This window comes from Cyprinus carpio, chromosome B10 (genome assembly GCF_018340385.1).
Source record: "Cyprinus carpio isolate SPL01 chromosome B10, ASM1834038v1, whole genome shotgun sequence".
NCBI classification, from domain to species: Eukaryota; Metazoa; Chordata; class Actinopteri; order Cypriniformes; family Cyprinidae; genus Cyprinus; species Cyprinus carpio.
In genome coordinates this window covers 15,740,494-15,753,142 of record NC_056606.1, presented here as the reverse complement: position 1 = coordinate 15,753,142, position 12,649 = coordinate 15,740,494, and the positions used below count along the sequence as shown (strand labels likewise).

Below are 12,649 nucleotides of genomic sequence, written 5' to 3'. Positions count from 1 at the left end.
GGGTCAAAAGTTTTATTGGTGTAATATCAAGGTACTCTTGGTCTATAATCATATCACTTGTAGTGAATTTATCAGATAAGGTAGCTGTTGAAAGGAGGAGGTGAGCAGACCAAGACATGGTGTCAGACTTTGACCTCAGAGTGGAGATCCTAACGCTGTGCTGATCTCTCGGCCGCTCGCCGACTCTTGCTGTCTTCTGGTTTAGACATGAAGATTTGTTTTGCTCCGGCTGATGTGCCTCTGGCTAGGAGGATCCAGACTGCTGTCGTACTGCAGTGGGTGTTCTCTTTCCTGGCACTCGGTAAGTGCGTGTGCTTTAATTATAGTCTCTTTGCAAAGCCATCAAGTGTTGACCTTAATTGAATGAGATCTATAATCACAGTCTGTATTCGGTCTCTTACACATGCAATAGTCACTGCATTTTAAGTTAAATTACATATACTTAAAGTCAAACTTAGGTACCCAATATAATACCTTTTACAGTCTTGCATAAAGTGCTTTTAATTTAAGAAAGAAATCGCGGCTTTACTGGCTCTCATGTTTAAAAGTTAATAAAAGAATATAACCTCATACAAATGCCTCTTTCTAGAAAAAAGAAAAAAAGCAGGAAACCATGTTTTAGCAAATGTATTTTGTTCTGTCTATTACTCCTGTATGTAGGCCTTTATAAAAACCTCCAGGTCAAAGTCTTTGGTTGTAAAGATCCTGACTGTAAATGTATTTGTGCTGATATGTTTTCTTTCAGTCTGTGCATTTGTGTGTAATGCATCTATGTGTTTATTATCATTTTTGCAGCCCCCACCTGTATAATACTGTTTATCTTGCTACTCTTCACTCGTTTCTGGCTAATCAGCGTGCTTTATGCCATCTGGTGGTACATCGATTGGGACACACCTTCACATGGAGGTAGAAAAGTGCCATTTCTGTGTCGAATGCGCATATGGGAGTATATGAGAGATTATTTCCCTATAAAGGTGAGTGGGCGGATCTAGTGAAGCATGGTAAAACTATGTCTCTTGGCTGTTTTAAATAGGGTTTTGTCACTGAACTGTGTCATATGAAATACCTTATCTTCAATTCAGAAAGTTAGGGTTTAAATTGTAGCCTATTTATCTAAAAGATAGAATGGCATTATATGTATCAACAATGTCTTTCTTTGTCTTCATTCGTTTTGCTGTCTATCATTTGCATCAACGAACATCAGCATAATAGTTCTTTTACCAAATGAAACCAACACATTGCTGCTCCAGGGAAAAAAACAAGGCTGAACCATTTCGATAAACACATAAACAGTGATTTGCAGGCCTAAATAATAAGAGAACAATGTAACACTGCCATCTAGTGCCTAATCATTGTTTGCTTATAACAAAAATATCATTGTGGTGTTTAAAATAGGTTCTTTGTAGGAATGTATTTTAAATATCTCAAAATAATTGCTGTACCTCTCACAAAAACACATTATTCTAGAAAAAGAAAACTGTGAACTGTTTTGAAGTGAACATTGCATTAATTCAATAAGAATTAACTTTTTTTGAAAGAAATGAATACTTTTATTCAAGGACCCATTAAATTGATCAAAAGTGACAGTAACTTTTACATTTTTACATTTCTATTTCAAATAAATGCTGTTCTTTTAAAACTTTCTATTCATCAAGTATTCTTGAATAGAATGCTTTGTACAAACAACCCAAACTTTGAATAGTATAGTGTGTATTTTTCATGCATCTGAGATTTAATGTTGAGTGCACTAACATTCATTAGATAATTTTATTTAAAATAACATGCAACTTTTTGGAATACATTTTGTATTTGGACTACAGTATTTTAGTGGCCAGCCTTGCTATACTTTGTACTCTTGTTGACAAAAAGGTTTAGTTTTTTTCAACACTTTGTGCCACATCAAAACTACACTGATTTTATTAGTGTGTTTGGGAAATGTTATCGCTTTGGTAGTTGAACCCTTGATACACTAATGTGTCTTATCTGTATGTATCTGTCCATAATGACAGTCTTTTCACCTTTCGAACAACCGAGATGAAATGTGGTCTCAGTCAGAAGACAGGGTGTTCAGAGTGAATGAGTAACTGTAAACACTGTGGGGGGCTTAGACCCCGGTTCAATACAAGGGTCATGGCCATGATCTTGAAGGGAGACAAAAATACCCATCTCTATCAAAACAAGTTAACAACTTAAACAATCAATGTAAAAAATGATATATGTTATTTTGATTTAGTTTAAAGGCTCAGTTAGTGATTATTTAATGAGCTTTGTATAAATCATATGAGCTCAACCATTTACTTACAATTGCAATTTTTTCTAAGAAAATTTTCCTTTTATCAATTCACCATACAATCTGGGTTTGTCTCAGAATTCGCAGGAAGCACAACATATGACTAAATGCGTCATTAGTATTAAAGAGGCCCTGCTATAGCTAAACAGAGCATTTGTACTCAAAGTGAATAATTGATTAAGATGAAACCTTGCTTCAACCACCAGTGCAAATTTTCTCTTCTCCTTACACAACCTCCTAATCTGAAAGCAGATCAGGGTTCTTGGAAAAAGCAAACCTTTGCTCATGCACATGAATATTGAAGGTGACCCTGTGGGAATTGAACCTACTTCCACAAGTGCAGTGTTGTTGCAGGTGTCTTAATAATGTTGTAATGAGAATAAATGTTATCTCATATAACACCCTTGGTGAAACAACAGCGTGTGATTACTTGGGCATTATCAAACCAGGATTTAGAGGCATCAATCGTTTACACTCCTAACCTGATAAAACCATAAATGTCAGTTGTGCAATGAGACCTACATTTACTCTTCCCATCCCTAAAGCTTTCATCTGGTTAGTTTCTGTTAGTAATAAACTTTTTTTTTTTTTTTCATAGTTAGCAGTCAGAAAAATATTCAAAACATCATCCGTGAGAAACAGAACGCGTTGTTAGTAAACAGTATAGAACGGTATTACCTTAATTAACCCACCCATAGTAGACAGACAGACCACTGGATTTCATGTTCAAAATACTTATAAATAAACGAAGTGGCAGATTATGTTATTGTTTGTGACATAGGCATTTATTTGCCTGTAAAGCAAAACTAATTTGGCAATGGCTGGCTAAGCCTACAATATATATAATATAAGTGACAAATGGGTCTAAATAAAAACGTTGACACAAAATATTGTTTTGAGCTAAACATATTTTAAAATTTTTACCTTTATATATTTATTTTAAGCTTTCAGCTAACAAAAAAATAGTCCAATAGAACAATTCACCAGTCTGCTATGACACAAGACAGCTACTGGTGACGCGTCTAAAGTCTTGCTGCATCTCGCGCATGAGTTGTGTATATTCTATAAAAGTTAAACGAATCTCAACTTTTTAAAACGCGTCTCTCGGCCTTTCATTTCGACCCTTTCCAGTGCCCGCGTTTCGCGTTTTTCCAAAGCAAAAACGCGTTCTGTGTGAAGACGGCTGTGATCTGAACTGATATTTGTCATATTTTTGAAGAATGGTACGGTGCTTTACTGCGGTCAGGCCAGCCTCCACTTTGAAAAACACCGTCTTTCTAGCCGCCACGGTATTTTGTGGTGCGCGCATACACTTGACTAGCTACACTACGCGTTACGGTAATAGAGTGTTAAAATTAATAAATAATTAAATAAATAAAACCGCTCGGAGAAAAAGCGATATTTGGCTTTCATTTATTGAACAAGTTTCTCTGTAGGCTAAGTGATGTATCTATGAATGAATGAATCAATCAATACGTTTAAAAAACGGTCTGATATGAATGAATGAATAAATAAATAAATACATTTAAAAAACGGTCTGATAACATGAAAATTAATTTGAGTAATATTAAATGTAGTATTTCAAAACTGTGTGCTGAGAAATAATACAATAAAAGCGTTTTAATAATAAAAGCCCTCCAAAAGTCATATATGACCAGTTTTGTCTTTGATTTTGGAAAAGGAAGTTTCTTTTTTTAGAGCCATCCAAAATCCAAAAACAAAACTGGTCATATATGAGATTTTGGAGGGCTTTTATTATGTAATGCAACATGAGATAGCCCTGACATTGAGGAAATGACATCCTGGAGTGGTGTACTGTTAAACTAAATTGAAAAAGTGGAATCAGGGAGTTTTATTTTTATAGCTATGTGAATTTACGGAAAAAAATTGATATTTGCAAGTTTTTAAAAGGCTTTTATTCTGTTATTTCTCATCAGACAGTTTTTTTTTTCATATTACTTGGAAATTCTACATTTAATATTACTCAGCAAATGGATTTTCATGTTATCAGACCATTTTTTACATTTTATTAATTAATTAATTCATTCATTCATATCAGACCGTTTTTAAAACTTGGAATGGATATTAAACGATCACTGAATGTATGAAAACGTGTTTCACACTTCCCTGACAGTGCAGTTCATCTATTTTCTTAGAAAACATCTGTTTTTCTCCGAAAAACTGTTGTGTTGGAGATTCCGATTGTGGTGCTTGGAAATTCCTGCATTTGTTAATGTCAAGCTAAAGCTACCATAACCGACATCAAACACAAACCAGTCTGGTTTGAGTCAGATTTGAGTGTTGATGTTCTGTGTTGCTGATAAATAGCTTTAGTATTTTGTTGATGCTTTCAGTTTGGTGATTAGTATTAATAGTTATGCATTAACAGATCCTATATCAGTATGAAAGGTCATTATAGAGCCCTATACAGCGCTGCACTGCACGTGAACACCACATGATCACTGTCCTTAACAGCTGACCTTTTGTAAGAAATTAAAGAAACCATATCAAACTTGTTTACATTCTTAAAATCCTCAAGTTAAATTACTTAACTTTTTTGTCTCTTTACTAGCTGGTGAAGACAGCTGATCTGGACCCTAGGAAGAACTATGTGCTGGGTTTCCATCCTCATGGTATTCTTGTGGCTGGTGCATTTACAAATTTCTGCACGGAGGCGACAGGTTTTAGCAAACTCTTCCCTGGGCTGAGAAGCCACCTTCTCATGCTGCCTCTCTGGTTCAGAGCCCCCTTCTTCAGAGACTACATTATGTCTGCAGGTCAGATGCCCTGATCATAGAATGCTGTAAAATGTACATTTATTAACATTATTAGACAAACCTTATCACAGAAAGACCACAATATTTGAGATATAAAGTGCCTCAAAATATTACTTTATATATTGTTTTACTATTTAAACCAGGCAAAATGTGTAAATAGCATGATGTACATTTATTATTTTATTTTGGCAATTTAAAGCTTTTTTATGAGCTGTTATTACAGACCGCTACAGCAGCTGTTCTAACTTTTAAAAAATGTGTGTGTGTGCGTGTTTGTATGTGTGTTCCAGGCTTGGTTCCATCAGACAAGGAGAGTGCCAGCTATCTGCTCCGGCGGAAGGGAGGTGGGAACGCTGTGGTCATTGCAGTTGGCGGTGCCCCTGAGGCTTTGGATGCCCATCCTGGTGACTACACTGTTCACCTGGCCAATAAGAAGGGCTTCATTAAGCTTGCAATAGAGCATGGGTAAGCGGCAGCTTTTCCTGATCAGTTAATAGTATGAGAGGTTCTGCTAGCCTCTTGTTGTATTTGTGCCAGTTCTGTTGAGCCACAGCAAGCTTGGGCAACTTCCTGATGCAAGCAGTAGCGCTGAATTTATGAAAGGCTCTGTTACCCAAGCTAAAGCATTTGATTAAGAAATTGTACAAAAGAAAAAAATGTAATAAGGCGAAATAAAATAGCATATTCAAGTGAACATTTAATATCTGTTTATTTAATCTGTTACATGTCAGGGTTTATTTTGTGTTAATGATTTTATACATTATCTCTTACATACATTTATCACCTTTTTGTGCATATATTTTATCAAAGACAGCAAAGTACGAAAAGTAGTTAAAAATCCTTTTTTTTTTTCCTTCAGTGCAGATTTGGTTCCTATGTATTCATTTGGAGAAAACACAGTATTTGATCAGGTGGAGAACCCTCGAGGCACCTGGCTGCGATATATTCAAGAGCGCATGCAACACATTATGGGCATTTCTCTGCCTCTCTTCCATGCACGAGGAGTTTTCCAGTACAGCTTCGGCCTAATGCCCTACAGAAAACCCATCAACACTGTTGGTAAGCTCAATCAAATATTAGTCAAATATCATTGATGTCAGGTCAAGGTTAAGTGTAAATTAGAGCCACATTCTGAATCTGTGCCACCTTTTTGTGGCCTATAAGCTAAACAGATGTAATAACCTCTCTGTCATTTGTTAGCCATTTATTTGTTGTACTGTACCAATGCACAAGTCTTATCTGTTACCACTTTTAGCCTACTGTAAGCAGGTCCAAACCGTTGCAAAACCTGGAAAGTGAAAGCATGGTATTTGCTTTTTAGCAACCTTAGAGAACTTTCAGATAGTCATATCAAGTCTGTCTGTCTGTCTGTCTATCTTTCTGTCTGTCTGTCCATTCATTCATTCATAGCAACATAGGCTTTCAAAGTCACTTATCCTTTGTGTATTCATTCATGAAGGAAACATTTAAATAGTTTTTTCTGTCTTCTTCCAGTGGGTAGGCCAATTCCAGTAGACAAAAACGAGAAACCAACGGCAGAAGAACTGGACGTGTTTCATCAGCGCTACATGGATGAACTCAGCTGCCTGTTTGAGGAACACAAAGGAAATTATGGAGTAGCTGAAGATGCTCACCTGCTGTTCCAGTGAGAGGATCTCTGAAGTGACTCTGAGATGGTGTACGTATTTGTTTACAAGAAAGAGATAGAAAAACAGTTATGTATATCTAGTTTAGTCTCACTTGTATATTGTCATCTTTTAAACCATTGCTGTTTTGTTTACCAGTTGTTGAATGTAATATCAGAATTTTTATTTCTTGATAAATGCAATGTGTAATTCAAAGCAGTTCATGCTTTCATGTAAATTAAATTATTTTTATGTTTTAAATTCTAAATTAACTGGTTTTTCTCAAGTCAGAAATATTATGTAATATGGTTAATGCAACCTGACTTCATCAACAAAAGTAATAACTTTTACAGTGTATTTTCTACTGTATGTGCTTTAAAGCAGTATGTCTGAATAAATCTGCACAAGTTTTACTACTCTGTCTGTTTGAATGACTCGGGACACAGAGACACTAAAGTTTCTCCACTGACTCCCAAAAGACGGATACATCTCTCAGGAGGATTGCAATGTAAAGGTCTTCAGCTATTACAACATGTAGTAAGACAAAGTTAAGCTTTTTCATCTGATGGTGTAAAACATGAAAGTCTTGACATCAGATAGATAGACAGATTGACAAATGCATCCCTGCCCCTTGAGGCTATTTTTGTCCTCAGGGATGATTTGGGTCAAAGCTGACACCGTGCAATAATCAGTCCTGTTTCACAATTTACACTGGTTTAGAAAAGACTTAGTCATGCCAGAAAGGACACATTTCTTCACAACCAGGCTGACTACACACGCAATGACCACAGGCTGACCAGATGTCTACACCGGATAAATCAGGCTTTGACCATTGCAATTAAACAGAGACAGAGATAGATATCACAATTGAAGGTCAGCACTGGACCTAAGAAATGGAAGACATGGAAGTCATTAAAATGACCGGTCGCTATGTCATTGGTTTAAATATAGTTCAAATATGAAATGTATGAAAATATTGGGTCGGAGGTAAACGCTTGTTATGACCATAGCAAATTACGGTAAAAAATAAAATGGATCTTGTACGTGAATGGTGGGTTTAGAGGGGAGGTAAGGGGGTGTTTCAGTAACCTGGAAGCTTTGGCTCTTGCACTGACAAATTGGACATGCACTGAATTATGTCCTGTGATAACACTTTGAGGGCTATTTAAAGCTGCCCAAAAGTACAAGCAAGGCCATCGCTTAAATTCAAATGACCAAGGGCAAATTGGCCAAATATGAGTATATAAATTATATATATATACCCCGGCTCTTAATGCATTGTGTTGCCTTCTTGAGCATCAGTAAATGTTTTCACCTTTTCTAATAGTTGTGTATGAGTCCCTCAGTTGTCCTCAGTGTGAAAATATGTCACATTTAAGTTCAAGTTCAAGTTCAAGTTCAAGTCTGCTTTATTGTCAATTTCCACATGTACAGTACATACATACAGAGAATCGAAATTGCGTTACTCTCAGTCTCCGGTGCATACAGATAACATTAACATTAAAGCCTAAAAAAATAACTAGATCAAATATAAAATGTAGATACAATTATACAATAAGGGATTTATAAAATATAAAAGACATATAATAAAAATACAAGTTAAAAATAAAGTTAAATAAAGCAGCGCAAGGTAAATGACAGATATACTGCAAATCAATGAAGTGAACAACAGTGCAGTTAAAAGATTTTTAGTGCAAAAAAAATCACTTATAAAAATATCTTAAGTCTGATTAAAGTGACAAGTGACAAGTGACCAAGAGCAGTTATTTAACTGACTGATGAGGTAGTTCCATGCCGAATGAGGTAGTGAGCGGTGAGTGAGCAGACCAATGCTGCACAAGGGACTCGTGCATGTCATCATAATTAGTGTGTGTGTGTGTGTGGGGGGGGGGGGGGGGGGGTTCATAGTGTGGTGCCTGGGGAAGAAGAGGGGAGGGGGGGCAGGTTCGGGAGGGAGTTCAGCTTCCTGACAGCCTGGTGGGATGAAGCTGTCCTTCAGTCTGCTGGTCCTGGCCTGGAGACTCCGCAGTCTCCTCCTGATGGTAGCAGGCTCTGAAGAAGCTTGTGTGATGGGTGAGTGGGATCACCTGTGATGCAGAGGGCTTTGCGGGTGAGACGTGTTCCATAAATGTCCTGGAGGGAGGTAGTTTTGAGAGACACCAATGATCTTCTCAGCTGCTCTCACTATGCGTTGTAGAGTCTTTCGGCAGGACGCGTTGCAGGCGCCATACCACACAGTGATGCAGCTCGTCAGGATGCTCTCGATGGTGCCCTCTGTAGAATGTGTACATGATGGGGGGTGGGGCTCTGGCTCTCCTCAGTTTGCGGAGGAAAGTAGAGACGCTGCTGTGATTTCTTGGCCAGTGCTGCAGTGTTGTCGGTCCAGGAAGGTCCTCTGTGATGTGCACACCCAGGAACTTGGTGCTGCTCACTCTCTCCACAGTCGCACCGTTGATGGTCAGAGGAACGTGCTGAGTGTGTGCTCTCCTGAAGTCTACAACAATCTCCTTCGTCTTCTCCACGTTCAGAAAGAGATTGTTGTCACTGCACCACCCGGCCAGGCGGCTCACCTCGCTCCTGTAGTTTGTCTCATCTCTTTGCTAATGAGACCCACCACAGTCGTGTCATCCGCAAAAATGAAGAATGAAGAGGTTGGAGCTGTGTGACGGTGTGCAGTCATGGGTCAGCAGAGTGAAGAGGAGGGGGCTCAGCACACATCCTTGGGGGGCCCCCAGTGTTCAGTGTGATGGTGCTGGATGTGTTTGCTGCCGACCCGTACTGCCTGAGGTCTTCCAGTCAGAAAGTCCAACAGCCAGTTGCACAGCGAAGTGTTGAGCCCCAGCTCGACCAGTTTGTGAATGAGCTGTTGAGGGATGATTGTGTTGAATGCTGAACTGAAGTCTAGAACAGCATTCTGACATAAGAGTCCTTTTTTTCCCAGATGGGTGAGTGCTGAGTGGACGGCAGTGGAGATGGCATCATCGGTCGACCGGTTGGACCGATATGCAAACTGGAATGGGTCCAGGGAGGGGGGGAGGGCAGACTTGATGTGGTGCATGACTAGCCGTTCAAAGCACTTAATGAGGATGGGGGTAAGTGCAACAGGACGGTAGTCATTGAAGCAGGATGGAGATGGCTTCTTCGGGACTGGGATGATAGTGGTAGTTTTAAAGCATGTGGGAATAACAGCCTGACTCAGTGAGATGTTAAAAATGTCTGTGAAGACATCAGTGAGTTCTGCTGCACAGTCTTTCAGTACACGCCCAGGGATGTTGTCAGGACCCCGGAGCTTTGCGGGCATTGATCCTGCTGAAGGATCTCCTCACACTGTCAGGGGTCAGAGTCATCACCTGGTCGCCGGGAGGAGGTGGAGTCTTCTGTGCAGTGGTGCTGTTTTGTTGCTCAAAGCGAGCGAAGAAGGTGTTCAGCTCGTTCAGCAGAGAGATGTTGTTGTCACAGGTCCGTGGTGGGGGCTTGTAGTCCGTAATGGTCTGTATTCCCTGCCACAGGCTCCTAGTGTCTCTGCTGTCGCTGAATTGGTGAGCTATCCTCCTGGAGTGCTGTCTCTTAGCCTCTCTGATGCCGCGGGACAGGTTGGCCCTAGCTGTTCTCAGGCCCACCTATCTCCAGCTCTGAAGGCAGCATTCCGTGTCTTCAGGAGTCTGTAGACCTCCCCCGTCATCCATGGCTTCTGGTTGGCCCGGACAGTGATAGTTTTTTGTGATCGTTACATCATCAATACACTTATTGATGTAGGCAGTAACAGTCTCTGAGTACTCTGGAGGTCAGTGGTGTTATTGCATGTGGCAGCCTGTTTAAACATGTCCCAGTCAGTTGTGTTGAAGCAGTCCTGAAGAATCTCTGATGATCCTTCTGGCCACACTTTAATCTGTTTGTAAACTGGTTTTGGCGACTTTAATGAGTGGTCTGTATGCAGGCATTAGCATAACAGTGATGTGATCTGAGGCTCCGAGGTGGGGGAGGGGGAGGGCTTGGGTAAGCTCCTCTCTGTGTGGTGTAAACAAAGTCCAAAATGTTATTACCTCGTGTTGGAAAGTTGATGTGCTGGTGTATTTTTGGAAACACACCTTAGGTCAGCATGGTTGAAATCCCCAGCTATGATGAGAAAAAGCATCCGGGTGTGCTGTCTGCTGCTCACTGATGTGTTGGTACAGTTCATTAAGTGCGTCGTTCCTGTTGCTGGTGATGTTGAATGGGGGAATGTACACTGAAATGAGCAGTATAGCAGTATATTCCCTCGGCAGATAGAACGGCCGGCACTTAATAATCATAAACTCCACCAGGGTTGAGCAGTGTTTGCTGATCACAACAGTATCGCGGCACCACGCGTCATTGATGTAAACACAAAGCCCGCCGCCGCGGGTTTTTCCTCCCGCGACGAGAGCTCTGTCCGCTCGATAGCACGTCAGTGGTCGAGCTGAATAGCGCCATCTGGAACGCTGTTGCTGAGCCATGTTTCCGTGAACACAAAAACACAAACAGTCTCTTACAGTCCTCTGAGTTGAGCGTAGTAAACGAATGTAGTCCAGTTTATTGTCCAACGAGCGTTTAGCCAGTACGATGGTGGGGGACAGATGGCTTGTGTGGGTTAGCCGTTAGCCTAGCCCGGATACCTCCGCGCTTCCCCCTCTTCTGCTTCCTCTCACGCCGCTTGTGGCGCCTCCGCTGCGGGCGAGATGCAGTAGTGGGGGTCGATGATGGTGAAAGGCCTCCGTAGCAGATCGAGATCCCGCAGCTGTTCCGCTTGCGCGGAGTTTAACTGTAAAAAATGCGGTTCTGCGGACATCGAGCAGAAAACTCGCGACTGTATTTGCGCTTACAGACAGGTAGACGTGACGACAACGTGCAAAAACACTGCGACTCACAAGACAAAAAAACACGAAAACTGGGTACACCAAATCTCTTTTCTAATCCCCTCTCATATTCCTAAAAACATTTCTTTTACAAACAGCAGGCAGTTGAACTGCTCAGGACCAACAAGGGACTCATGAACAACTATCATAAAATATAAAAACAGTCATGGATCATCCAGGAAATGACTTATAGTATTAAGATTCAAGGGTATGTAAATTTTTGAATGGGGTCATTTTCATAAATTCAGTTATTATTTTGTCTTGTGGAGTATGTGTAAACATCTGTTATGTGAAATAGCTTATTCAGGACAGCACTAAATAAAAAATAACATGCAATTTTCATGGTCCCTCTTATTTTGTTTCAGTTATTAACATGTTGCACATTTTGCAAGGGGTAGTTAAACTTATGAGCACAACTGTATATAATAATAATGTTTTAATAATTGCCTCATATTTATATAAACTGTACGTATGCATTACTATTTCATATGATTTCTGGGGTGCTTTTCAACCCACAGAAAAATAAACTGAACCCAATGGAAATTAATTTGTATAGAAGATCATCATATCACATCATATCTCCCATCCAATATCAAATTAATTCCATTTTCCCTATTCTAATAATTATGATTTTCTTGCCCAATCAAAATCTTTAAATGAGATGTCTCCTATCTTGATATGAAAATCTGATGATATCATTAATTGTTATTTTTTTTAGAACTAAAGAGCAAGGTACAAGTAGACCGGATGCTTAGTACACATTTTATAATTTCAGCAACACCTTATCTGCACCTGCACTAGTGGGTAAAAACATGCAGTGTGGATGACCGCTATTGCACTGGTCAAAACAATATACACTTGTAAGAATACTGTTCTGTTTTTCCACTTCTGCTGATGAAGTAAGCAATATAGGCAACAAGAAAGAAAAACAATATTTTATAAAGCTGCTGCAAAAACATTTTCTCTGTTTAACTTCAGATGATATGAGACATAAGTATGCCAATGTACAACAATTAATGCCAACAAATGAGGATTTTTTAATAGAGATTAAAGTCCAAAGACCAAATATGAGCTCTGCCAAAT

The 12,649-nt window shown here is 39.6% G+C and overlaps 1 protein-coding gene across 1 annotated transcript; it reads left to right on the top strand.

The window, feature by feature from the left end:
- Positions 1-97: 97 nt before the first annotated feature.
- On the top strand, positions 98-7,105 carry LOC109098195 (2-acylglycerol O-acyltransferase 2-A-like). Its single transcript, XM_042732802.1, has 6 exons — positions 98-301; positions 796-974; positions 4,863-5,067; positions 5,358-5,532; positions 5,927-6,126; positions 6,562-7,105. The coding sequence occupies exons 1-6, from the start codon at positions 208-210 to the stop codon at positions 6,714-6,716; spliced, it is 1,008 nt and encodes a 335-aa protein (XP_042588736.1). The 5' UTR covers positions 98-207; the 3' UTR covers positions 6,717-7,105.
- The last annotated feature ends 5,544 nt before the right edge of the window (positions 7,106-12,649 follow it).

Excerpts from the sequence above, each read along its gene's own strand:
- LOC109098195 (XM_042732802.1), top strand. The coding sequence starts at position 208 with ATGAAGATTTGTTTTGCTCCGGCTGATGTGCCTCTGGCTAGGAGGATC. Across the intron at positions 302-795 it reads GTTCTCTTTCCTGGCACTCG|CCCCCACCTGTATAATACTG; the intron begins GTAAGTGCGTGT and ends TCATTTTTGCAG. Across the intron at positions 975-4,862 it reads GAGATTATTTCCCTATAAAG|CTGGTGAAGACAGCTGATCT; the intron begins GTGAGTGGGCGG and ends TCTCTTTACTAG.